The sequence below is a fragment of the Melospiza georgiana genome, chromosome 24 (genome assembly GCF_028018845.1).
Source record: "Melospiza georgiana isolate bMelGeo1 chromosome 24, bMelGeo1.pri, whole genome shotgun sequence".
NCBI lineage: Eukaryota > Metazoa > Chordata > Aves > Passeriformes > Passerellidae > Melospiza > Melospiza georgiana.
Genome location: NC_080453.1, coordinates 7,871,264 through 7,894,420, shown reverse-complemented (window position 1 = coordinate 7,894,420; position 23,157 = coordinate 7,871,264). Strand labels below are relative to the sequence as shown.

Below are 23,157 nucleotides of genomic sequence, written 5' to 3'. Positions count from 1 at the left end.
GGTGACAGGACACGGATGACAGGACACGAGTGAGGGGACACGGGTGACAGGACGCGACAGCCCCTGCAGTTCCTCTCCCGCTCGCTGGGGGCGCCCTAGAACCACAGCCGCCCGCTTCGCGCTCACAGGTTTGGCCCCTCGCGGCCGCCGTCCGGCCCGCGCCCCGCCCGCCGCCGCCATATTTTGGCCGCCGCCGCCAGCCCCGGAGCCGCCGCCGCAGCCGCCGCGATGGGTGAGGGCCCCGAGGGGCGGGAGCGGCCCGGGGAGCTCCGGGCACGGCCGAGGGGATGGGGTGGAGCCGGAGAAGCCGCCCCGAGGTCGGGAAGCGCGCACAGCCCGTCCGCACCGCGCTGCCGCCGCCCTCGCCTCTCACCGGCGTCCCGGGCGCTGCCGGGGCTGAGGGCGGCGGGGCCGGCGCGGCCGCTGAGTCATCCCGGGGCCGCTCCGGGGGGCGGGGGGGTCTCTGGGGACTCCCGGTGAAGGCGGCCCGGGAGTTGTGGCCGCTTCGGGCAGCGCCTTTGGGGAGCTCCGGGGTGGGGCGGGAGCTGCGGGGGGAGCCGGGGTGGGATAGCCCCGGTTTGGGGTGGGGTACCCCGGGTTTGGGGGTGCCAGGGTGGAATAGCCCGGGTTTGGGGTGAGGTACCCCGGGTTTGGGGTGCCAGGGTGGGATAGCCCGGGTTTGGGGTGAGGTACCCCGGGTTTGGGGTGCCAGGGTGGGATAGCCCGGGTTTGGGGTGAGGTACCCCGGGTTTGGGGTGCCAGCGTGGGATAGCCCCTGTTTGGGGTGAGATATGCCGGGTTTTGGGGTGTCAGGGTGGGATAGCCCCGGTTTGGGGGTGCCAGGGTGAGATACACCGGGTTTGGGGTGCCAGGGCTGCAGGGCCCTGGGTTTTGGGGGTGCCAGAGTGAGATACCCCGAGTTTGGCGTCGCCAGGGCTGCATTACCCAGGTTTGGAGGTACCAGGTAGGAATACCCCGAGTTTGGGGGTGCCAGGGTGAGATACGCCGGGTTTGGGGTGAGACACCCCGAGTTTGGGCATGCCAGGGCTGCATTACCCAGGTTTGGAGGTGCCAGTGTGAGTTACCCTGGATTTGGGGGTGTAAGGGTGAGATAACCCAGGTTTGGGTGGTGGGAGCTGTAAGAACCCAAGTTTTGGGGGTGCCAGGGTGAAATGCCCAGGTTTTGGGGTGTCAGTGCCTGGATTTGGGGGTGTAAGGGTGAGATAACCCAGGTTTGGGTGTCAGGGCTGTAAGAGCCCAAGTTTGGGGATGCCAGGGTGGGATACCCCAGGTTTTGGGGTGCCAGGGCTGCAGCACCCCGGCTCTGGGTTGTAAGAGCCCGGTTTTGGGGTGTCCCTGCTGTCACTTTGGGGTCTCACCTGGCTCTCAGGTCCCTGCCCCATTTAAATTCTCCCCCAATGCTGGATTTCAGTTCTGAGCTCCCCCAGAGCTCGGGGTTCAGGGCAGCACCCCACAAACCTCTCCTGGCTTCTGGGCGTTGGGATTTTTATTAAAAACTCCACGCTGAGCCCTCAGTGCCACCCTGGTGTCCCTGTGCCACCCCTGGGTGACACCACACCAATGGCATCTGCTGCAGACAGGTCTCTGTCCCCTCAAATAAATAAATCCCAGCTCCGTGTTTCCTCTTCAAAAAATGTTTTAATTCCAGCAGCTTTTAGTTTTGGTTTGCTTGATGTGGGAGGGCCCAGCTCAGGGAGGAAAGGTTGATTTGATTTTATTTATTTATATATTTTTTTGAGGATCTTCTGAAAATAAAGATTAAAATGTTTCCATTTTCCACCTGCAATGTTGTCTTTTAACCAGAGCTGCTTCAGAAGATTAATGGCTTTGAAGTGACAAATTTAGGTTGGATTTTGGGAAGAAATTCTTCATTTTGAGGGGCTGGGATGGATTTCCCAGAAAAGCTGTGGCTGGAATTATCCCAGGCCAGGCCTGGCACAGTGGAAAATGTCTTTGCCCATGGCAGGGGTGGCACTGGAGGAGTTTTTATCTCCTTCCAAACCAGAGAACCTTCAAAAAATGCTCTGTAATAATTTAAAAATGATCATTAAAAATCATCTTACTTGTCCAGGAACTTTTCTGCCCCCTCCAAACCCTCCTGTGGTGCTGCAGGAGAAATCAGTGACCAGCTCTGTGTGTGGCTGCTGCCCTGGACAGCTTGGAAAAATTCATTTATGGCTTCAGATGTAAAACCTGGAGTGGCAGCTCTGAGGAGAAAAATGTCCTGAGGCCTGCTGGGAATGTCTGGAAATTCTTGGGGCAGTTTTGTGTGGAACTGAGAATTTTAGTTTTGTGTGGAGCTGAGAATTTTAGTTTTGTGTTTTATGTGGAGTTGAAAATTTTAGTTTTATATTTTGTGTGGAGCTGAGAATTTTAGTTTTATGTTTTATGTGGAGCTGAGAATTTGAGTTTTGTGTGGAGCTGAGAATTTTAGTTTTATGAGGAGCTAAGAATTTCAGTTTTGTGTTTTATGTGGAGTTGAAAATTTTAGTTTTATGTTTTGTGTGGAGCTGAGAATTTTAGTTTTATGCTTTATATGGAGTTGAGAATTTTAGTTTTATGTGGAGCTGAGACTTTTAGTTTTATGTTTTATATGGAGCTGAGAATTTTAGTTTTATGTGGAGCTGAGAATTTTAGTTTTATGTGGAGCTGAGAATTTTAGTTTTATGTGGAGCTGAGAAATTCAGTTTTGTGTGGAACTGATAATTTGAGTTTTATGTGGAGCTGAGACTTTTAGTTTTATGTTTTATGTGGAGCTGAGAATTTTAGTTTTATGTGGAGCTGAGACTTTTAGTTTTATGTTTTATATGGAGCTGAGAATTTTAGTTTTATGTTTTATATGGAGCTGATAATTTGAGTTTTATGTGGAGCTGAGACTTTTAGTTTTATGTTTTATGTGGAGCTGAGAATTTTAGTTTTATGTGGAGCTGAGACTTTTAGTTTTATGTTTTATGTGGAGCTGAGAATTTAGTTTTATGTGGAGCTGAGAATTTTAGTTTTATGTTTTATGTGGAGCTGAGAACTTTGTGCACAAGAGCTTCCCACCCCATAAGAATTGAATCTCCCCTTGTTTAAATTATCCTCATGTAACTTTATTATTTTTAAACAAGCTAAGGCTGTTAGTTTTTTTTTTTTTTTTTTCATTATTTTAAGTTAATGATACTTTTGGAAATTATCATCGGTTCATTCAGTTTGCCATGCAAATGAACCCTTTAAATGCCATTTTTAGTGCTGTTTAACCCATGGAGCAGTGGAGTTAATGCTCAATTCTCAATAAAACCCCATGGCTGATGAATTTCCCAGAGAATTGGCTGCTTTGCTTTGTTTGTTTAGTTCAGCACAGCAAACATGAACTTTGGCAAGGGGGAGAGTTTGATCATTGAAATCCTGCAAGAGTGAAAGTCCTGATTCCTTCAGGCTTTCAGTCCTGCTGAGCTCCAGGTAAATCTGCTTAGCAAATCACACAGAACTGCTTGGTGCTGAGGGAAAGCACATGTTGGGAAGGATGGATTTACTGGAATTCCATTTTCCCCTGGATTTACTGGAATTTCATTTTCCTCTGTAATTATCTCTGCTTGGTTTTAATCTGGAACTCTCCTGGCTTGAGTTTGAGTGGATTCAATTGAAGTTTTTCCCACTTGTGCCTGATCAGTCAGTTTTGGAGGGAAATCTGAATGGATTAAACAGGCTGAAAAGAACTTAAAACCCTCAAATTTTGGGATGAAAAAAATCCAATTAGGAGTGGGAAACTTTGGGAACTGAACTGAGGAGTGCTGGATTCTGGAGCAGGGATAGTCCAAAAGGATTCCTAATCTTGTTTTAACCCTGGGACACAAACCAGCTTGGAGAGAACTTAAAACCCTCAAATTTTGGGATTAAAAGATCAAATCAGGAGTAGGAATCTTGAGAACTGGGCTAAGGAGTTACTGGATTCCTTTTCCAGCAGATCAGGGACATTCCAAAAGGATTCCTAATCTTGTTTTAACCCTGAGCAAATGACCAGTTTGGAGAGAACTTAAAACCCTCAAATTTTGGGATGAAAAGATAAATCAGGAATAGGAAACTTTGAGAACTGGACTGAGGAGTGCTGGATTCTGGGGCAGGGACATTCCAAAAGGATTCCTGTGATCATTTTGAAATTATAATTTTAAATGATCTTGCTTGTCAAGATCCTTTTAATAATATATCCTAATAATCTTGTTTTAACCCTGAGCACGGAACTTGCTTGAAGAGAACTTAAAGCCCTCAAATTTTGGGATGAAAAGATGAATCAGGAGTAGGAATCTTTGAGAACTGGACTGAGGAGTGCTGGGTTCTTTTTCCAGCAGAGTAGGGACATTCCAAAAAGAATCCTAATCTTGTTTTAACCCTGGGACACAAAGCAGCTTGAAGAGAACTTAAAACCCTCAAGAAAAGATAAATCGTGGATAGGAAGCTTTGAGAACTGGACTGAGGAGTGCTGGATTCCATTTCCAGCAAGGCAGGGACATTCCAAAAGGATTCCTGAGATCATTTAAAATGATCCTGCTTGTCAGGATCTCACCAGGATCCTTATAATAATATATTACATATATATATATTATAATATATCTTAATAATCTTCTTTTAACCCTGGGACATCAGCCAGCTTGAGGAGAACTTAAAAACCCTTCATTTTTGGGATGAAAAGACGAATCAGGAGTAGGAAACTTTGAGAACTGGACTGAGCAGTGCTGGATTCTGGGGCAGGGATATTTGAAAAGGATTCCTAATTTTGTTTTAACCATGGGACACGAAGCAGCTTGAAGAGGACTTAAAGCCCCCAAATTTTGGGATGGACTGAGGAGTTGCTGGATTCCCCAGCAGATCAGGGATATTCCAAAAGATTCCTAATTTTGTTTTAACCCTTAGCGATGAACTAGCTTGAGGAGAACTTAAAACCCTCAAAATTTGGGATGAAAATTTTGAATTAGGGATAGGAATCTTTGAGAACTGGACTGAACAGTGCTGGGTTCTGGAGCAGGGATATTCCAAAAGGATTCCTAATCTTGTTTTAACCATGGGACACAAAGCAGTTTGGAGAGAACTTAAAACCCTCAAGAAAAGATAAATCAGGGGTAGGAATCTTGAGAACTGGACTGAGCAGTGCTGGGTTAGCAGGGCAGGGATATTCAAAAAAAATTCCAAATTTTGTTTTAACCCGGGGACATGAACCAGAGTGAAGAGAACTTCAAACCCTCAAAATTTGGGATGAAAAGATAAATCAGAAGTGGGAAACTTTGAGAACTGGACCGAGGAGTGCTGGGTTCTGGGGCAGGGACATTCCAGAAGGATTTCTGATCTTGTTTTAACCCTGGGACACGAAGCAGCTTGAAGAGAACCTAAAGCCCTCAAGAAATGATAAATCAGGAGTAGAAAGCTTTGAGAACTGGACTGAGGAGTGCTGGGTTAGCAGGGCAGGGATATTCCAAAAAAATTCCAAATTTTGTTTTGACCCTGGGACACGAACCAGCTTGAAGAGAACTTAAAACCCTCAAAATTTGGGATGAAAATTTTGAATCAGGGTTAGGAATCTTTGAGAACTGGACTGTGGAGTGCTGGGTTCTGGGGCAGGGACATTCCAGAAGGATTTCTGATCTTGTTTTAACCCTGGGACACAAACCAGCTTGAGGAGAGCTTAAAGCCCCCAAATTTTGGGGTGGACTGAGCAGTGCTGGATTCCCCAGCAGGGCAGGGACATCCCAGAAGATTCCTGGTTTTGGTTTAGCCCTGGCACAGAGCAGCCAGCTCTGCCTGCCCTGAGCTTCCCCCAGAGAGAACTTTCTGTCCCTTCCCCTGTGAGCGCTGCACATTCCAGGCTGATATCACATCCCCAGGCGTTATTGCACAGCATTTTTATTTTTGTGTGCCTGTTCTCCTGTTTAGTTTCATTTGTTGTGTCTTCTGAGCAAACAAAGTGAATTTTTCCTTTTATTTTTTCCTATTAATTCACTGCAAAACTCTTGGTGACCCTAAAAAAATTGATTTTGACTGATTCCTGCTAGAGCTGTTCTTTCACACATTATTTTTATGGAGTTATTCATTTGATTTGTATTTAAGCAGTCCAGATGATTTAGTCTTCTTTTTCTAGGGTTTCAGTTCATTTAATAAATTGATTTTTCTTTCTAGAAGAGTCCTCTGGAGATGTTGATGATGGGAGGATCCTGTGGGATTTCAGGGATTGGAGATAAATGAGGAATGAGGTGAAACTCAGCAGTTCATCCATTTATTTTACTGCAATTTGTCTGCATTTGTCTAGGAGTTTAAATAGTTTAAAATTTATTTTAAAATTTAAAATCAAGTTTAAACTTTTAAAGATTATATTATTTTAATTAAGTAAATTAAATTAATAACTTTTAAAGTTTATTTTAAAGTTTAAAATAAGTTAAAATAAATTTAAAATCAATTTTCTAGGGATTTAAATAGTTTAAAATAAAGTTTAATATAAATTTTAAAGTTTATTTTAATAAAATAAATTAATTAAATAATTTTTCTTTTACTTTATTTTAAAGTTTAAGATAAGTTTGAAATAAATTTGTCTAGGAGTTTAAATAGCTTAAAATACAGTTTAAAATAAAATTTAAGCTTTATTTTATTTTAATTAAATAAATAAATAAATTTTCTTTTATTTTTACTTTATTTTAAAGTTTAAAATAAGTTTGAAATAAATTTGTCTAGGAGTTTAAATAGCTTAAAATAAAGTTGAAAATAAAATTTAACGTTTAAAATTTTCAAGTTTATTTTAATAAAATAAATTAATGTTACACTATTTTAAAGTTTAAAGTAAAGTTTAAAGTAAGTTTAACTAGGAGCTGAAATAGTTTAAAATAAAGTTTAAAGTTTAAAATTTTCAAGTTTATTTTATTTTAATAAAATAAATTAAATAAATAAATTGTATTTTATTCTAAAGTTTAAAATAAGTTTGAAATAAATTTGTCTAGGACTTTAAATAGTTTAAAATAAAGTTTCAAATAAATTTTAAAGTAAGTTTAAAATTTTAAAAAATATATTATTTTAATAAAATAAATAAATTTTGTTTTACGTTAAAATAAAGTTTAAAATAAATTTTAAAACAAGTTTAAAATAAATTTGTCTAGGAATTTAAATAGTTTAAAATAAAGTTTCAAATAAATTTTAATTTACATTTTAAATTAAATTCAAATAAAATTTAAAATTTAATTTATATATCATTAAATATATAAATTAAATAAATTTCATTTTACTTTATTTTAAAGTTTAAAATAAATTTATGTAGGAGTTTAAATTGTAAATCACCAACTTTATCCCATCCCAAGGGAAGATTTGAGTGAAAGCTCCTTTGGAGATCCCTGAGATCTGGGCATGTCCCCATGTCCCAGTGAGCAGATTGGTGCTGCTGGAGCTCCTCAGGTGGATTTATTTCCACATTTATTAAATAAATGATTATTTACTATTGCCAGCCCTGCTGTGTGCTCAGAGCCACCTCGGGAAGGTCCCTGAGGGGCACTCCTGGAATGTCCCCTGGGAAGGGACATTGGGCTGCAGAAGGGCCAGGTCAGGTCTGGCACTGCCTTGGCCCTGACTCAGCAGCACAAACCCTGCCCTGACTCAGCTCCCAGCGCTTCACGGGGAAGGAAATGTTGAAATCAAATTTTTCTTGTCTTGAAATAAAAAAAATTCCCCACCCAGGAGCATCCAGAAGCTGTTGGAGTAACAATTCTGGAATTCCAGTTGCCTGCTGGAGCTTGTGCTGCATTTACAGTGATTTGATTTGAGTGCCCTCCTCAGCCTTCCAAGTCGAAATTTCACCTCATTTTTTCTTTATCTTAAGTGGGAAATACCTTCTCATCCTCCAGTTTATGAGTGGGGCAGCTTGCAGTTGTAATTCTTTGACAGCTGGAGGAATTTTGGAATATTTTACCCTCAGTGAAGACAAAATCCTGTGGTGACTCAGCTCCCAGGGCTTCATAGTGAAGGAAGATTTGCTTTCAACGTTTTCTTGTCTTAAAATAAAAAAATTCCCCCCTCAGGAGCATCCAGAAGCTGTTGGAGTAACAATTCTGGAATTCCAGTTTCCTGCTCTTCTTTGTGCTGCATTTGCAGGGATTTGATTTGAGTGCTCTCCTGAGCCTCCAAAATCAAATTTTCTCCTCGTTTTCCTTTATTTTAAGTGGGAAATACCTTCTCATCCTCCAATTTATGAGTGGAGCAGCTTGGGCTTGTAATTCTTTGACAGCTGGAGTGATTTTGGAATTTTTTTACCCTCAGTGAAGACAAAATCCTGTGGTGGTTCAGCTCCCAGGGCTTCCTGCTGGAGCTGGTGCTGCATTTACAGGGATTTGATTTAAATGCCCTGCTGAACTTTCAAAGTCAAAATTTTACCTCATTTTTCCTTTATTTTAAGTGAGAAGTACCTTCTCATCTTCCAATTTATGAGTGGGGCAGCTTGGACTTGTAATTCTTTGACAGCTGGAGGAATTTGAGGACAATCCTACAGTGACTCAGCTCCCTTCAGCAGTGAGGAAAACATTGAAAGTGTGTTTTTCTTGTCTTGAAAAAAAATTTAAAAAGAGGCAGGCTTGGATTGTGACAAGCAGCCCTAAGGAATTCTTTTTGGGGGTTTCCCTGCAGGATGAGGGTTATGGGACAAAAAAAAAACCTTAAAGGATGAGGTGCTGAGTGTTCCTGAGCTGGGTTTGGAGGCAGCTGAGCTCTCATGTGTCCCTTGGCTATTTATGGCACTCCTGGGGATCCTGGGCTTCCTCACTTCTCTTCCTCCTCTTCCTCAAAACCACCTTTTAATCGGAGGCTTTGCTTTCCTAAAGGAGGATTAAAATTCTTAATTTGTTTGGAGAACTCAGCTGTCAGCCTCTTCCTCTTCCCTGTGGCTGCATGAAATGCAAATAAAAACATAACAGTGGGGTGGAAATACGAATAAAAACATAACAGTGCTGCTTAAATACATTGCTAAATGAAAATTGGCACCTGGCTATTGTATGGTCAGCTATAAACTCCTAAAGTCTGTAAATTTCTCTCTTTTTTGGTGTGTTTTTAGCTGGTTTTGGGAAATCAAAGAACTGAAAGTGTTTTGTTTCCTCTCCTGTTAAAATATTATTTTTTTCCAGTTGTTTTCTCTCTTCTTAGTAACGAAAAGCTGGATATTTGTATTTAGGTGTTTTTTTCTTGTGTTGGCTGTGGACTTTTGGGTCTGACACTTGTGCAGTTGATCTTGGAAGGGCTCCAGAGTGGCTGGAGGTTGTTGATAAGTGAGACTGAAACTTTCTGTGAGCCACAGGGCTGAGGGTGCCTCAGGCTTGAAATGAGGAGGAGATAAAACTGCAAACTTCCTCCTTGCAGCTGGGAAAAAAAACCAAAAATATTGCTTTTCGAATGAGTTCTGAAGGAGTAACTCAGTTCAGGGCTTGTTGAGCCTCTGAGGTTTATCCTGAGGAAGGCAAAAATGTGGAAATAATGTGAGAAATGGGAGAGTTTGGGGAATTCCTGCTGTGCTGGGGCAGTCAGGGGTTGCCGTCCTCAGTTACAGCTTGGCCCTGGCTGCCTTCAGCTGTGCCAGAAATTGGAGTTTCCCTTCCCTGGCTGGGAGGGAGAAAAAACAAACTTGGAGGGAAGTTCTGTAGGAATCAGGTTGGAATTGCTGCATTTGTCAGAATGCAATTTGGAAATCTGCATTTGTCAGAAATGGGTCAGGTCCTGAACGCCTGGTGGGACGCAGGGGCTGTCCCTCACTGCAGCTCTGCTCTGAGGTTGTTATAAACTCCTTCATGTTATATATTCCTTAATTTTGCTCTCTGGGAATAAATATCTGTGGAAAATGCTGTGCTGCTAGCAGGGAAATAGGAATTTCTCTGAAAACCAAGGAGTAAATAAAGGTATTCCATCGGTTTATCCCATGGGAAGGACACAGAGAGGCAGTGCAGGAGCCCTGAGGCAGAATTGCAGAATTGCTCCTGTTTTCACAGAAAACTATCGAATGAAGAGCTACAAGAACAAAGCCCTGAACCCCGAGGAGATGCGCAGGAGGAGGGAGGAGGAGGGGATTCAGCTGAGAAAGCAGAAACGGGAGCAGCAGGTAAATCACCCTCTCAGCAGCCTGGGTCAGCCCCAGCTGCTGCAATCTTCAGCATCCTGTCCATTAAAGTTTTTGTGGAGTAATTTTTTCTGTTCTGAGATCTTACAGTAGGTAACTCGCCCACCTGAGCAGGCTGGGTGAGCCCTAACTGCTGGAACCTGCAAGTTTCTGTGCATTAAACTTTATTTGCAGTCTTTATATTTTCTTTTTTGACTGAGATCTTGCAGGTAACTCACCCCCCTCAGCGAACTGGGTCAGCTTTAACTGCTGGAACCTGCAAGGATCTGTGCATTAAACTTTGTTTGCAGACTTTATTTTTCCTGTTCTGACTGAGATCTTTCAGGTTACTCACCTGGAAAGGCTGAGTCAGCCTTAACTGTTGCAATTTTCAAGGATCTGTGCATTAAAGTTTGTTTGCAATCTTTGTTTTATTGTGTTCTGAGATCTTGCAGCAGGTAACTCACCTGGAGAGGCTGTGTCAGTCTTAACACAGCAATTTTCAAGGATCTGTGCATTAAACTTCATTTCCAGTCATTTTTTCTGTTCTGAGATCTTGCTTTTTTCTCTTTTTTTTTTTCCCTCTGGGCCCAGTTCACATAGAAAGCTTCCCAAGCATTTTGTTCTTGGGCTATTCAAGTTTTTTGTTTGGTTTGGGGTTTTTTGGTTTTGTTTTTGGAGTTTTTTACCACAGATCTTTGATTTTAAAGGTGGTGGTGGGTTTATTTTAGCTATAATTAGTAAATGGGATTATTTCCTGGAGAAGCAGGAAGAGCAAGTGCAAGTATGGACTTAACCCTGGGTGCATTTCTTTTTTGGCAGCTCGAGGTGATTCCCAAGTGATATCTCTGGAACTAAGTATTTCCTTTATTAGCACCTTATCCAAGCTACTCTTTTGCCCATTTTTCCTGATTTTGGTCAAGTTGTGCACTTGCCTTCCCTGGTGGCTCAGTGATTTGGATATTTTCATATCTGAGAGCAAGAATTACCATTTAGTTTGTGTGCCAGACCAGCCCTGGGAGTGCAGAGCTGCTATTAATGACCCCTTTTTATTCAGGTTACCTCAGTCCAGGAGGAATCTTGGTTGAGGAACAAGAAAATCGAGTTGTGGAGCCTGTTCATGGTTATTTTCTAATAACAACCCCTGTATTCTGCTCCCCACCAGCTCTTCAAAAGAAGGAATGTGGAGCTGATCAATGAGGATGACTCCATGTTTGACACTCTCCTGGTGGATTCCTACGTCACTTCCACAACGTGTGGGGTAAGATGCCTTCAAACAGATTTAATTCATTAAATTTAATTTAATTTCATGTTCTGGGGCTCTGCAGAGATTTCCACACAAGCTGTGGCTGCCTCATCCCTGGAATTATCCCAGATTTGATGGGGTTGGAGCACCCTGGGGTAGTGGAAGGTGTCCCTGCCCTTGGAACTGAATTATTTTTAAGCTTCTTCCACCCCAAACCATCCTGGGATTCTGTGCTTGCATGGAACTGCCAAAATCCAGTGGTTTTATTCCCTTATTTTCAAGAATGTTTGTGTGAATTGGTGCTGGCAGCTGGAACGGCCATAAACCCTTGGCTAAAATGCGAAGAGGAGATTTCTTCCTGAGGGGGGAAATTTCTTCCTGAGGGGCAAATTTTCTTCCTGAGGGGGGAAATTTTCTTCCTGAGGGGGAAAATTTTCTTCCTGAAGGGGGAAATTCATTCCTGAGGGGGTAAATTCATTCCTGAGGGGGTAAATTCATTCCTGAGGGGAAAAATTCATTCCTGAAGGGAAAATTCATTCCTGAAGGATGCAGAGGGACACCAATGGATCCATGAGCCCAGCAAAGCTCACACCAGGCCAGGAAATCCTCATTCTATTGCCCACTTCAGTTTATCAAGGGTTATTTCCAGCTGCAAAATTCTCAAAATCCTCCTCCAATGTTCTTTTATTCCATTTTATCCCCTCTTTCCCTTTTATCCCATTCCCCCCAGCATTGCAAATGTGAACTGGGGGATTTCTGCTGTGCTGGCATCCCCAGGTTTGAATCTTTGGATTTCTGTTGAAGCCCAAATTGTAGGATGTGATGTCTGGAATAATCCCAGTGTGAAATAAAACAATTTCTGTTTCCTCTGCCTCTTTCCAGGAGGGATTGATCACAGGAGAGATGGTGGAGATGCTTTTCTCAGATGACCCTGACCTCCAGTTAGCAACCACTCAGAAATTCAGGAAATTACTTTCCAAAGGTAAAAATAATTCATTCCTACCCAAGATCCAACAGAGCCTTTTACAGGGATTTGTGCACAAAACTTTGCAGGTTGGGGGAAAAAAATGTCCATAATTGAGAAATATGATAATATTTTGTATTACTGATGATTGCCAGTTGTAATTTGTACAGAAAATAATTCTGCCAAGCTGCCCTGATGAGTTCAGCCCAATTTGAGATAATTTAATTAACATTTCAGGTTTGTTAATCCCCTGTTCACTCCCTGACACTGCCTTGCTGTTTCAGAGCCAAATCCTCCAATAGATGAGGTGATAAACACTCAGGGAGTGGTGGAGAGGTTCGTGGAATTCCTGAAAAGAAGTGAAAATTGCACATTACAGGTAAAGGAAATTCTGTTATCAATTCTTCAGGGTGTGGAGCTGTTTATCCTGTGAACCCACAGGTGCTGTGAGGGGAAGTTGATATTTTGGACCCCAAAAATGTGATCTATGGGAGAATACAAAACTGTAATGCTGTAATGCTCAGGCAAAATAAATAAATTGTAAATTGCTCTGAATTAAATTACTGGAAAAATAATTTACTTCTGACCAAAAAAAAATTTAATTCTGGCAAGAAAATAATTTAATTCTGGCAAAAGAATTAATTTAATTCTGGCAAAAATCACCTAATTCAGCTGATTTTATTATCTATTTTTCTGAATCACACTTATTTTATTCTTTTATTTTTCTGAATCAGGCTGCTTTTATTTATTTTGCTGAATCAGGCTGGTTTTATTCCTTTATTTTTCTGAATCAGGCTGATTCTATTCCTTTATTTTTCTGAATCAGGCTGCTTTTATTCCTTTATTTTTCTTAATCACACTGATTTTATTCCTTTATTTTTCTTAATCAGGCTGGTTTCATTCCTTTCTTTTTCTGGATCAAGCTGATTTTATTCCCTTTTTCCCTCCTTCCAGTTTGAGGCCGCATGGGCTCTGACAAACATCGCCTCAGGCACCTCCCAACAAACCAAAATCGTCATCGAGGCTGGGGCAGTTCCCATCTTCATAGAGCTCCTAAACTCTGACTTTGAGGATGTTCAGGAGCAGGTAAGATCCCTCCTCACTCTGGGATTTTGGGGAGAACCACAAATTCAAAATGCACTGTTTAAATGGAGTGATCCCAGCTGCCTGGAGCTGCAGGAAAATTGCTTTTTCAGCGCACTGCCTGTGTGTCCCTGTCAGAAATCGGATGCTGAAGCTGTTGGTGTTTCCTTCCAGGCTGTCTGGGCGTTGGGGAACATTGCTGGAGACAGCTCTGTGTGCAGAGATTATGTCCTGAACTGTGCCATTCTCCCTCCCTTGTTAATGTGAGTAGCCATGAGCAGTTCTGTACCAGGGAGCAGGGTTGGAGCTGGGCCATGGATCGGGGATCAAACCTGCTTCAGAAGGGTGGGATTGTGTGGAGAACATTCCTCAAAGATTCCCTGGCAGTGCTGGCATCTCTGGAAATGAAACCTGGTTCAGAGGAGTGGGATTTTGTGGATCACATTCCCTGCAGGGTCCCTGGGAATCAAGACTCTGGTTTTGGGTGAAATTCTGTGGCTAACATTCTTTAGAGATTCCCTGGTAATCAAACCTCAGATTCTGAGTGTGATTCTGTGAATAGCATTCCTGACAGAGTCCCTGGCACTGTGGGATCCCTGAGAATCAATTTAGAGGAGTGGGATTCTGTGCATAATATTCCTGACAGAGTTCCAGGGAATCAATCCTCTGCTTCAGAGGAGTGGGATTTTGTTGATAACATTCCTGACAGAATCCCTGGCACTGTGGGATCTCTGGGAATCAAATCTCTGGTTCTGAGTGAGATTCTGTGGATAACATTCCTTAGAGATTCCCTGGTAATGAAACCTCAGATTCTGAGTGTGATTCTGTGGATAGCATTCCTTACAGAGTCCCTGTCACTCTGGGATCCCTGGGAATCAAACCTCTGCCTCAGAGGAGTGGGATTGTGTGGAGAACATTCCTTACAGATTCCCTGGCACTGTGGGATCCTTCAGAATCAAATCTGGTTTAGAGGAGTGGGATTCTGTGGATAATATTCCTGGACAGAGTCCCAGGGAATCAATCCTCTTCCTCAGAGGAGTGGGGTTTTGTGGAGAACATTCCCTACAGATTTCCTGGCAATGCTGGGAATCTTTGGAAATCAAACCTGGTTCAGAGGAGTGGGATTTTGTGGAGAACATTCCTTACAAGAATCCCTGGGAATCAAACCTCTGGTGTTCTGAGTGGGATTCTGTGGATAACATCCCTGACAGGTTCCATGGGAATCAAAGCTCTGGTTCTGAGTGGGATTCTGTGGATGAAACTCCTTCATGCTGCTCTGGAGTCACAGGTGTCCCTCAGCTCCTGCTCTCTGCTTGGCTGTGGGTTTTTGGGATTGGAGCAGGATCAGGTCTCTCACACCACCTCCCTCACAGTAATGATAATGTAATTGTGTCAGGCCTGGGCTCTTGTTCTCTGACAAGAATTAATCTTCATCCCACCCTGGAAAAGTGAGGTTTTGTCCCAATATCTGATTTTGCTGCTTGGTGTCAGCCTGACTCCTCACCCCACAGAGCTCAGACTGAGCAGTTTGTGTCACTTGATTTGTGGTGATGACTGGGAGTGTTCTCCTGGGCTGAACTGGAGCTAAATATTTTAGTTTTAATTCTTTGGCTTCCCTCTATTCCACATCAAGGCCAATAATCCCTGCTAATTCTGTGTTCAGGCTCCTCACCACGTCCACCAGGCTGACAATGACACGAAATGCTGTGTGGGCCTTGTCAAACCTGTGCAGAGGGAAGAGTCCTCCTCCTGAATTTGAGAAGGTGAGAAGAAATGCTCTGATGGCAGCCAGGAGATGGGGAAAGACCCAGTTGGGAGCTTTGGCTGGGTTATTTTGGGCTGTGGAACAGGATGAGGTTTTTCCTGCATGTTTCATTTTTCCCAACCTTTCTTCTGCATCCCTCAAATAAGGGACAGGCCCAGGCTTCCCTAGAAAATTTCTCTAAATAATTTCCATATGAACTCTGGAATTTTGAGACCTGGAAATGCTAAAAACCAGAATTCCTGTGAGAATTCCTGTCCAGGGAACCTAACTAAAGGTCCTGCTGCCTTTTCAGGTATCTCATCCTCCTTTGGCAACACAAAAATATTTTTAAGAAGTGAAAACATGCTGATTTAAGTGAAACCTCACATATCAAAGCTGGGAAGCCTTTGGTGAGGGCTGAAATCTGAATTGAGTGTAAATATAAACCCACATATAAATGATTGTGGTGAACACTGAGAGGCAGAAATGGAGCAGAACTCTTTGCTCCTAAAGCTCAGTGTAACTTTTCAATGTAATCTAAGTGTAGCAACCAAGCTGAGGTGGCTTCAGTGAGGGATGAAATCTGAATTGAGTGTAAATATAAAGCCATTTTATATTTACATTTAATTGAGATTGAAATAATTGAGATGAACTTTGAGAGTCAAACGGAGCAGAACTCTTTAATAGCAACTCCCACTGTAACTCCTGAGTGTAAATTAAGTGTAGCAACCAAGCTGAGGTGGCTTTGGAGCTGTGCAAGAAGGGCTCTGTGGCCATGCAGGGCTTGCCCTGAGCAGTGAGCAGGAGCAGGTATCTCATCCTCCTTTGGCAACACAAAAATGTTTTTTAAAAAGTGAAAACATGATTTAAATGAAACCTCACATATCAAAGCTGAGAAGCCTTTGGTGAGGGGTGAAATGTGAACAATTATAAATAATTGAGGTGAATATAGAGTCAGAAATGGAGCAGAAGGAGCTCCCAAAACTGAGTGTTACTCCTCAGTGTAAATTAGGTGTAGCAACGAAGCCGAGGTGCCTTTGGAGCTGGGCAGGGAGGGATCTGTGGCCATGCAGGAGCAGGTATCACATCCTCCTTTGGCAACACAAAAATGTTTTTAAAAAAGTGAAAACATGATTTAAATGAAGCCTCACATATCAAAGCTGAGAAGCCTTTGGTGAGAGGTGAAATCTGAACAATTATAAATAATTGAGGTGAACATTGAGAGGCAGAAGGAGCTCCCAAAGCTCAGTGTAACTCCTCAGTGTAAATTAGGTGCAGCAATGAAGCCGAGGTGCCTTTGGAGCTGTGCAGGGAGGGATCTGTGGCCATGCAGGCCTTGCCCTGAGCAGTGAGCAGGAGCAGGGGGTGTTGTCCTGCAGCTGTGGAGCTCCTGGCCTGCTGACTAACCCTGGGTGGTGGCTGTTGTTGCAGGTGTCCCCCTGCCTGCCAGTGTTGTCCCGATTGTTGTTCAACAGTGACTCTGACCTGCTGGCCGACGCCTGCTGGGCTCTGTCCTACCTGTCCGATGGTCCCAACGAGAAGATCCAGGCTGTGGTGGACTCTGGGGTCTGCAGGAGGCTGGTGGAGCTCTTGATGTGAGTGACAATCCATCTAAATCCCATCAAACACGGGATCCAGGCACCTGAGCTGAGACCCACGAAGGTCTGGAGCAGGTTCACAGCTGGGATTTGCTGGTTTGGCTTCCTCAGCTGAAGGTTTTCCACTATGAAAAGATACCTGTGTTGGTCTCAACATCTGCCCCAAAAATTACAAATTCACTGATAAAACAAACATTATCTCTACAAATTCATTGATAAAACAAACATATCCCTATAAATTTCTGACTTGGCTTCCTGAGCTGAAGATTTTCTAGTTCTGCTCTACACTATGAAAAGATATCTGTGTTGGTCTCAGCATCTGCCCCAACAATTACAAATCATTGATAAAACAAATATTATCCCTATAAATTTCTGAAATTCAACCAATTTTTGAGTGTGGGCCAACTGCACAGACAACTGGGAAGAACATTTTCCTTTCCCAAATTTCCTCAATGATTGCAGAGTGTGGTGTGCTCTCAAACTTCAAATGGAAGCCTGTCACTGAGTGACAATCCATCTAAATCCATCTGAATCCCACCAAACCTCCCCTGCTCACAGGATCCAGGCACCTGAGCTGAGACCCATGAGGGTCTGGAGCAGGTTCACAGCTGGGATTTGCTGGTTTGGCTTCCTCAGCTGAAGATTTTCCACTATGAAAAGATACCTGTGTTGGTCTCAACATCTGCCCCAAAAATTACAAATTCCTTGATAGAACAAATATTATCCCAATAAATTTCTGAATTCAACCAATTTTTGAGTGTGGCCCAAACATTATCCCTATAAATTTCTGAAATTCAGCCAATTTTTGAGTGTGGGCCAACTGCACAGACAACTAGGAAGATCTTTCTCCTTTTCCAGATTTCCGTAAAGATTGCAGAGTGTTGTGTGCTTTGAAATTTCAAATGGAAGCCTGGTTATGAGGGAAATCAGAAACAGTGGCTAGGAGAAATCAGCTTGGCTTTGTTTCTCCAGAATCTCTGTGGAAAAGGAGAGGGGTGGAATTTGAATTGAGTGTAAATATAAAGCCAACTTAGAAATAATTACGATTAACTTTGAGGGTCAAATGGAGCAGAACTCTTTAATAGGAGCAGGATCCAAAGGATCAAACAATATCCAGGTGCTGCAGCTTTGTTTTCAGTGGCTTTATGCTGTGTTCAGTGTGCCAGGGGATGGAATCCTAAGGAAAATCACACAGATAGGATCATGGGAGGGATCATGGTGAATATCCCAGAGATCTGATGGAGCTGGGTTTGTCTCTGCACACTTTTCCTGCAGGCACAACGATTACAAAATGGTTTTGTTTTCAGTGGCTTTATGCTCAGCTCACCCTGTGTTCTGTGTGGCAGGGGATAAAATCCTAAGGAAATCACACAGATAGGATCATGGGGAGGGATCATGGTGAATATCCCAGTGGTCTGATGGAGCTGGGTTTGTCTCTGCACACTTTTCCTGCAGGCACAACGATTACAAAGTGGCCTCTCCAGCTCTGAGAGCAGTTGGCAACATCGTGACGGGGGATGACATCCAGACCCAGGTGAGAGGAGAGGAATTAATAATTAATTCCCTGCAGGGAATGCAGTGCCTGCCACTGCTGATCTCACCTGTGCTTCCTTTTCCCCCCAAAGGTCATTCTAAACTGCTCAGCCCTGCCTTGCCTCCTCCATTTATTGAGCAGTCCCAAGGAATCCATCAGGAAAGAGGCGTGCTGGACCATATCCAACATCACAGCAGGGAACAGAGCACAAATCCAGGTACAGTCTTCTCCAGCCTGCATGCAGTGATCCCACGTTCCAGGCTCAGCATTAAGGATTTGCAGCTTTTCCCTTTTTCTGACCCTTAGAGGCTGGATTGGTTCACTTCTCTTACTCTGCAGCCAAATGAGCTAAAAAATGGGAATAAAATTGGGAATGGCAGCAGCACATGGACTGAACCCCAGAGGCTGGATCATTGGAATTAGAGGAGATCCAGCCCCTGTTTGTCCATCCTCAATCCCTTGGAAGAGCTGGAGCTCCCTGAGGTTTAATTACTGATCTCCATAAGCAGAGCAGAGATTTCAGAATTCCTCCAGTGTTGCTGCAATTCCAGGGTGCTGGTTATGGAATATCTGCTTTTAAGAGGATTTGGCTGAGGAATAAACCACAGCAATCCCTTCAGCTTGGGAAGTTCTTCACATGGGGATATGGAAATGAAGGTTTCTGTCAGGAAGCCTTTTGGGATAATAAAATTGGGAATGACAGCAGCACGTGGGCTGAACCCCACAGGCTGGATCATTGGAATTAGAGGAGTTTGTCCATCCTCAATCCCTTGGAAGAGCTGGAGCTCCTTGAGTTTTAATTGTCCTTTTCCTGACCTCCACAAGCAGAGCTTTGAGCATTGCTGCAATTTCAGAGTTTGTCTGCTGTGGTTATAGAATATGTGCTTCTAATAGGATTTGGCTGAGGAATAAACCCTTCAGCTTGGGAATTTCTTCACACGGGGCTATGGAAATGCAGGTTTCTTTCAGGAAGCCTTTTGGGAAGTGCTGCCAATGCCAATGCCAAGGCCTGTCCTGCCCTCTCTTGCCAGGCAGTGATTGATGCCAACATTTTCCCGGTGCTGATCGAGATCCTGCAGAAGGCGGAATTCCGCACCAGGAAAGAGGCGGCCTGGGCCATCACCAACGCCACCTCAGGAGGGACCCCCGAGCAGATCAGGTACTCCTGAGCCCCTCCTCACTGCCTGGGAGCAGGGGAGGCACTCCTGAGCCTCTCCTCACCTCCTGGGAGCTTTGCCTGCAGGGGAATTGCCAGGCAAAGCAGGGATTCTGGAGAGTAACTGAGCCGGGCAGAGCTGGGTTGTAATTTGTGATTTCCTTCTGGATGAGGATAATTTAATCCCAAATTTTCTCCATCCTTCTTTGGATAGTTGAGGCTAAACGTCTAAATTTAATGACAGTGTGGACTTGACTTAATTTGAGCAGCACCTGGATTTCAGAAGGATTTTGTGGAGAACATTGAAGGGGTAATTGAGGCTAAATGTCCAAATTTAATGATAGATAAAATTCCAGTGTGGAGGTAATTTGAGCAGCCCCTGGATTTCAGAAGTGGCAGTTGGGTAGTTGAGGTAGTTGAGGGTTTGGGTAGTTGAGGCTAAATGTCCAAATTTAATGACAGGTTAAATAAATTCCAGTGTGAACTTGACTTAATTTAAGCAGCACCTGGATTTCAGAAGGGGTAGTTGAGGCTAAATGTCCAAATTTAATGGCAGATAAAATTCCAATGTGGGCTTAATTTGAGCAGCACCCAGATTTCAGAAGTGGCACTTGGGCAGTTGAGGATTTGGGTAGTTGAGGCTAAATGTCCAAATTTAATGACAGGTTAAATAAATTCCAGTGTGGACTTAATTTGAGCAGCACCTGGATTTCAGAAGGGGTAGTTGTGGCTAAATATCCAAATTTAGTGACAGGTTATATTCCAGTGTGGATTTGACTTAATTTAAGCAGCACCTGGATTTCAGAAGGGGTAGTTGAGGCTAAAAGTCCAAATTTAGTGACAGGTTAAATAAATTCCAGTCTGGGCTTAATTTGAGCAGCACCTGGATTTCAAGTGGCTCCTTTCCTTAGAAAAAAAAAATAAATCTGAAAATAGGGTTGCATGCAATGCAAATAAATGGATCAAAATGAACCTTGAAGGTAAATTTCTGGATTTTAGTTGGACTCATCTCCTGTGCTTTCCCATGGAGCAAAGGTGATTCTCCTGGGCAGGCAGTGATGCTGGTGCTGCTCTCCCCCTGCAGGTACCTGGTGAATTTGGGTTGTATCAAGCCCCTGTGTGACCTGCTGACTGTCATGGACTCCAAGATTGTTCTGGTGGCACTCAACGGGCTGGAGAACATCCTGAGGCTGGGAGAGCAGGAGGCCAACCAGAGTGGGACTGGGATCAACCCCTACTGCAGCCTCATTGAGGAGGCCTATGGTAGGTGGGGTTTGGGGTGATTTTCTGCTCTCTCCAAGGGTTTATTGTATTCCAAAATAGCCAATATTTGTCCCAAAATCTTTTCAAATTCATGTAGTGGGTGAGGAGAAAATACCTGGAAGTAAAAACTCTAGCCTGGAGTCCAAGCTGAAATCTGTGGCTTGCACCAGGTGGGAATATGAGCCAGAAAAGAGCTGAGCTAAGTAAAAGTGACAGCTCTGGGCCTAAAATTGCTCTGACTGTACCCAGATTTACACTTTCAATCCAGGGAGACTTCTCCCTGGAGTGACTTAATTTGATGCTGATGGATTTTTTTTTTTTTTTTTTTGTTCCTCCTCGATGCTTTGAGGAGGGACAAGTTCCTATTTTGGTCTGGAGCTCCCTGGGAGCTGGCAGTGGCTGCTGTGCCCTCCCATTGCTCTGAGTGTCCTGGTTCTGCCTGCAAGGACAATTCCTGGAGTTCCTCAGGGTGCAGTGTGTGTGTGCTGGGATGTTTTGTGTTCTCCCTGCAAGGACAATTCCTGCAATCCCTCAGGGTGCAGTGTGTGTGTGCTGGGATGTTTTGTGTTCTCCCTGCAAGGACAATCCCTGCAATCCCTCAGGGTGCAGTGTGTGTGTGCTGGGATGTTTTCTGTGCTCACTGCAAGGACAATTCCTGCAATCCCTCAGGGTGCAGTGTGTGTGTGCTTGGATGGGAGGATTTCACTGGGGTAAATGGTGAAGGGATAAATTAATTAGAGTGTGAAACACAGGGTTTAGGATTTCTGTACAGGGGGGTCTAGAGAAGTAAGATGGAGGAATTGGGGCGTGTCCTGTCCTTCTTCTTCTTCTTCTTGGCCTCCATCTTCTGTGGTGATGTTGGCACTTTGGGATTGGTTATTACTAAAAGCGCACTGGTCAATAAGGGTGAAAGGTATTGGGGAAAATAGGTAAATATTGTGTACGTAGTTTTGAGTATAAAGATAAGTGACCGCCCCGGGGGCTCTCAGTGTGCTCATGGCTGGCTGCTGTGCAGACCTCTGTCAGGGAGAGAAAATCTTGTAGATAAAAAACTAATAAACACTGAAAACAGAGAAAAAACCTGAAGCCTCTTTTTGTCCTTTGGAGCATGGGCTGCCCAAGGCCACCCCGAGCCTTTCCAGACTATAAAACAGCCGAGACAGCGGCAGAGCACTAACAAGAGGACAGACAGCAAATTTCTTTCTCTCATCGCATTCCATTTTCTCCTCCCCAGGTCTGGATAAGATCGAGTTCCTGCAGAGCCACGAGAACCAGGAGATTTACCAGAAAGCCTTTGACCTGATCGAGCACTACTTTGGGGTGGAGGAGGACGCGGCCGTGGCGCCCCAGGTGGACGAGAACCAGCAGCAATACATCTTCCAGCAGGCTGAGGCTCCCATGGAAGGATTCCAGCTATAATCCTGGGGGAAAAAAACTCAAACAACCCCCCAAAAAACCCACCACAAACTCTCTGGAAGGTTTGGGAGAGCAGCTGCTGGTCCTGGCTGGGAAGGTTGGACACACACTGCACCTGTGTAGGAAAACTCTGCAAAAAAACCAAGAGCTCCTGGAGAGAAGGGGAATTTCTGCTCCTGGTTCCTTTGGGTGCTGCTCACCTTGGCTTTGGAGGCAGGAAGGACACTGAGGTGACACGTGGCACCTCTTGGTGGCTTCTTCTTTGTGGTGGTGTCTCCCCAGTGCAGATTTGACCTCGTTGGGTGAGGACACAGAGAGGAGAGGGAGCTGTTCTGGCCACAGTAATTCTGCAAAACCTGGCTTGATCTATTTAAATTTCCTTTTTTATTTTTTTCCTTTTTTTTTTTTTTCTTTTTTTTTTTTTTTTTTTTTTTTTTTGCACATGTTACTCTTTATTATAGACTCTTTAAATATGCCAAGAGCAAAAATTTAGCCCTGGCCTTCCTCCTTCAGGTGGACAGTCCTGGTGAAGTCAGGGCCAGTTCCCTGATGAAAAATACTGAAAATGGACAGAAAAAAATGAGAAGTTCTCTCACTGCTGGGAAGTTTGGGTTTTTTTTCTGCTGCTTCCCTTTGTCTAGATTTTTTTTTGTTTGATTTTTTGTTTTTGTTTTTGAAGAACTGCTAGTGGTATTTCCAAGGATTAAAAACAAAACAAAAACAAAAAAAAAAAAAAAAGCAACAAGAGCCCAAAGATGGGAACTGGGGTGGATTTTTTTGGAGCAGGAAGCACAGCTGCTGTTGCACAGGTTTGGTTTGCATTGTACTGACTGAAATGCTGAAACCCACCTTCATCTTTACTTGAAATACTTTATTTGCCATGAGAAACATGGGCTGAATTCTGGGGTTTTCCTGCCTTGGGGTGGTTTAGGGTGGAGGAAAATCCCAGTGCTGATGGGAGCTCCAGCAGCACCAGGTTTTCAGGTTTACCTCCTGCTCACAGTCAGCTAAATGCACATTTTCCTTCCAAAACCAACAAATTTCTGTA

The 23,157-nt window shown here is 43.6% G+C and overlaps 1 protein-coding gene across 1 annotated transcript; it reads left to right on the top strand.

The window, feature by feature from the left end:
* The first annotated feature begins 191 nt into the window (after nucleotides 1-191).
* Nucleotides 192-22,847, top strand: KPNA6 (karyopherin subunit alpha 6). Its single transcript, XM_058040275.1, has 14 exons — nucleotides 192-232; nucleotides 9,999-10,108; nucleotides 11,271-11,366; nucleotides 12,234-12,333; nucleotides 12,600-12,694; nucleotides 13,270-13,401; nucleotides 13,573-13,661; nucleotides 15,062-15,161; nucleotides 16,574-16,737; nucleotides 18,196-18,274; nucleotides 18,366-18,491; nucleotides 19,306-19,433; nucleotides 20,515-20,693; nucleotides 21,928-22,847. Exons 1-14 carry the CDS (start codon nucleotides 229-231, stop codon nucleotides 22,110-22,112), a joined length of 1,587 nt encoding a protein of 528 aa, XP_057896258.1. The 5' UTR covers nucleotides 192-228; the 3' UTR covers nucleotides 22,113-22,847.
* The last annotated feature ends 310 nt before the right edge of the window (nucleotides 22,848-23,157 follow it).

Excerpts from the sequence above, each read along its gene's own strand:
- KPNA6 (XM_058040275.1), top strand. Across the intron at positions 13,662-15,061 it reads ATTCTCCCTCCCTTGTTAAT|GCTCCTCACCACGTCCACCA; the intron begins GTGAGTAGCCAT and ends TTCTGTGTTCAG. Across the intron at positions 19,434-20,514 it reads GGGACCCCCGAGCAGATCAG|GTACCTGGTGAATTTGGGTT; the intron begins GTACTCCTGAGC and ends CTCCCCCTGCAG.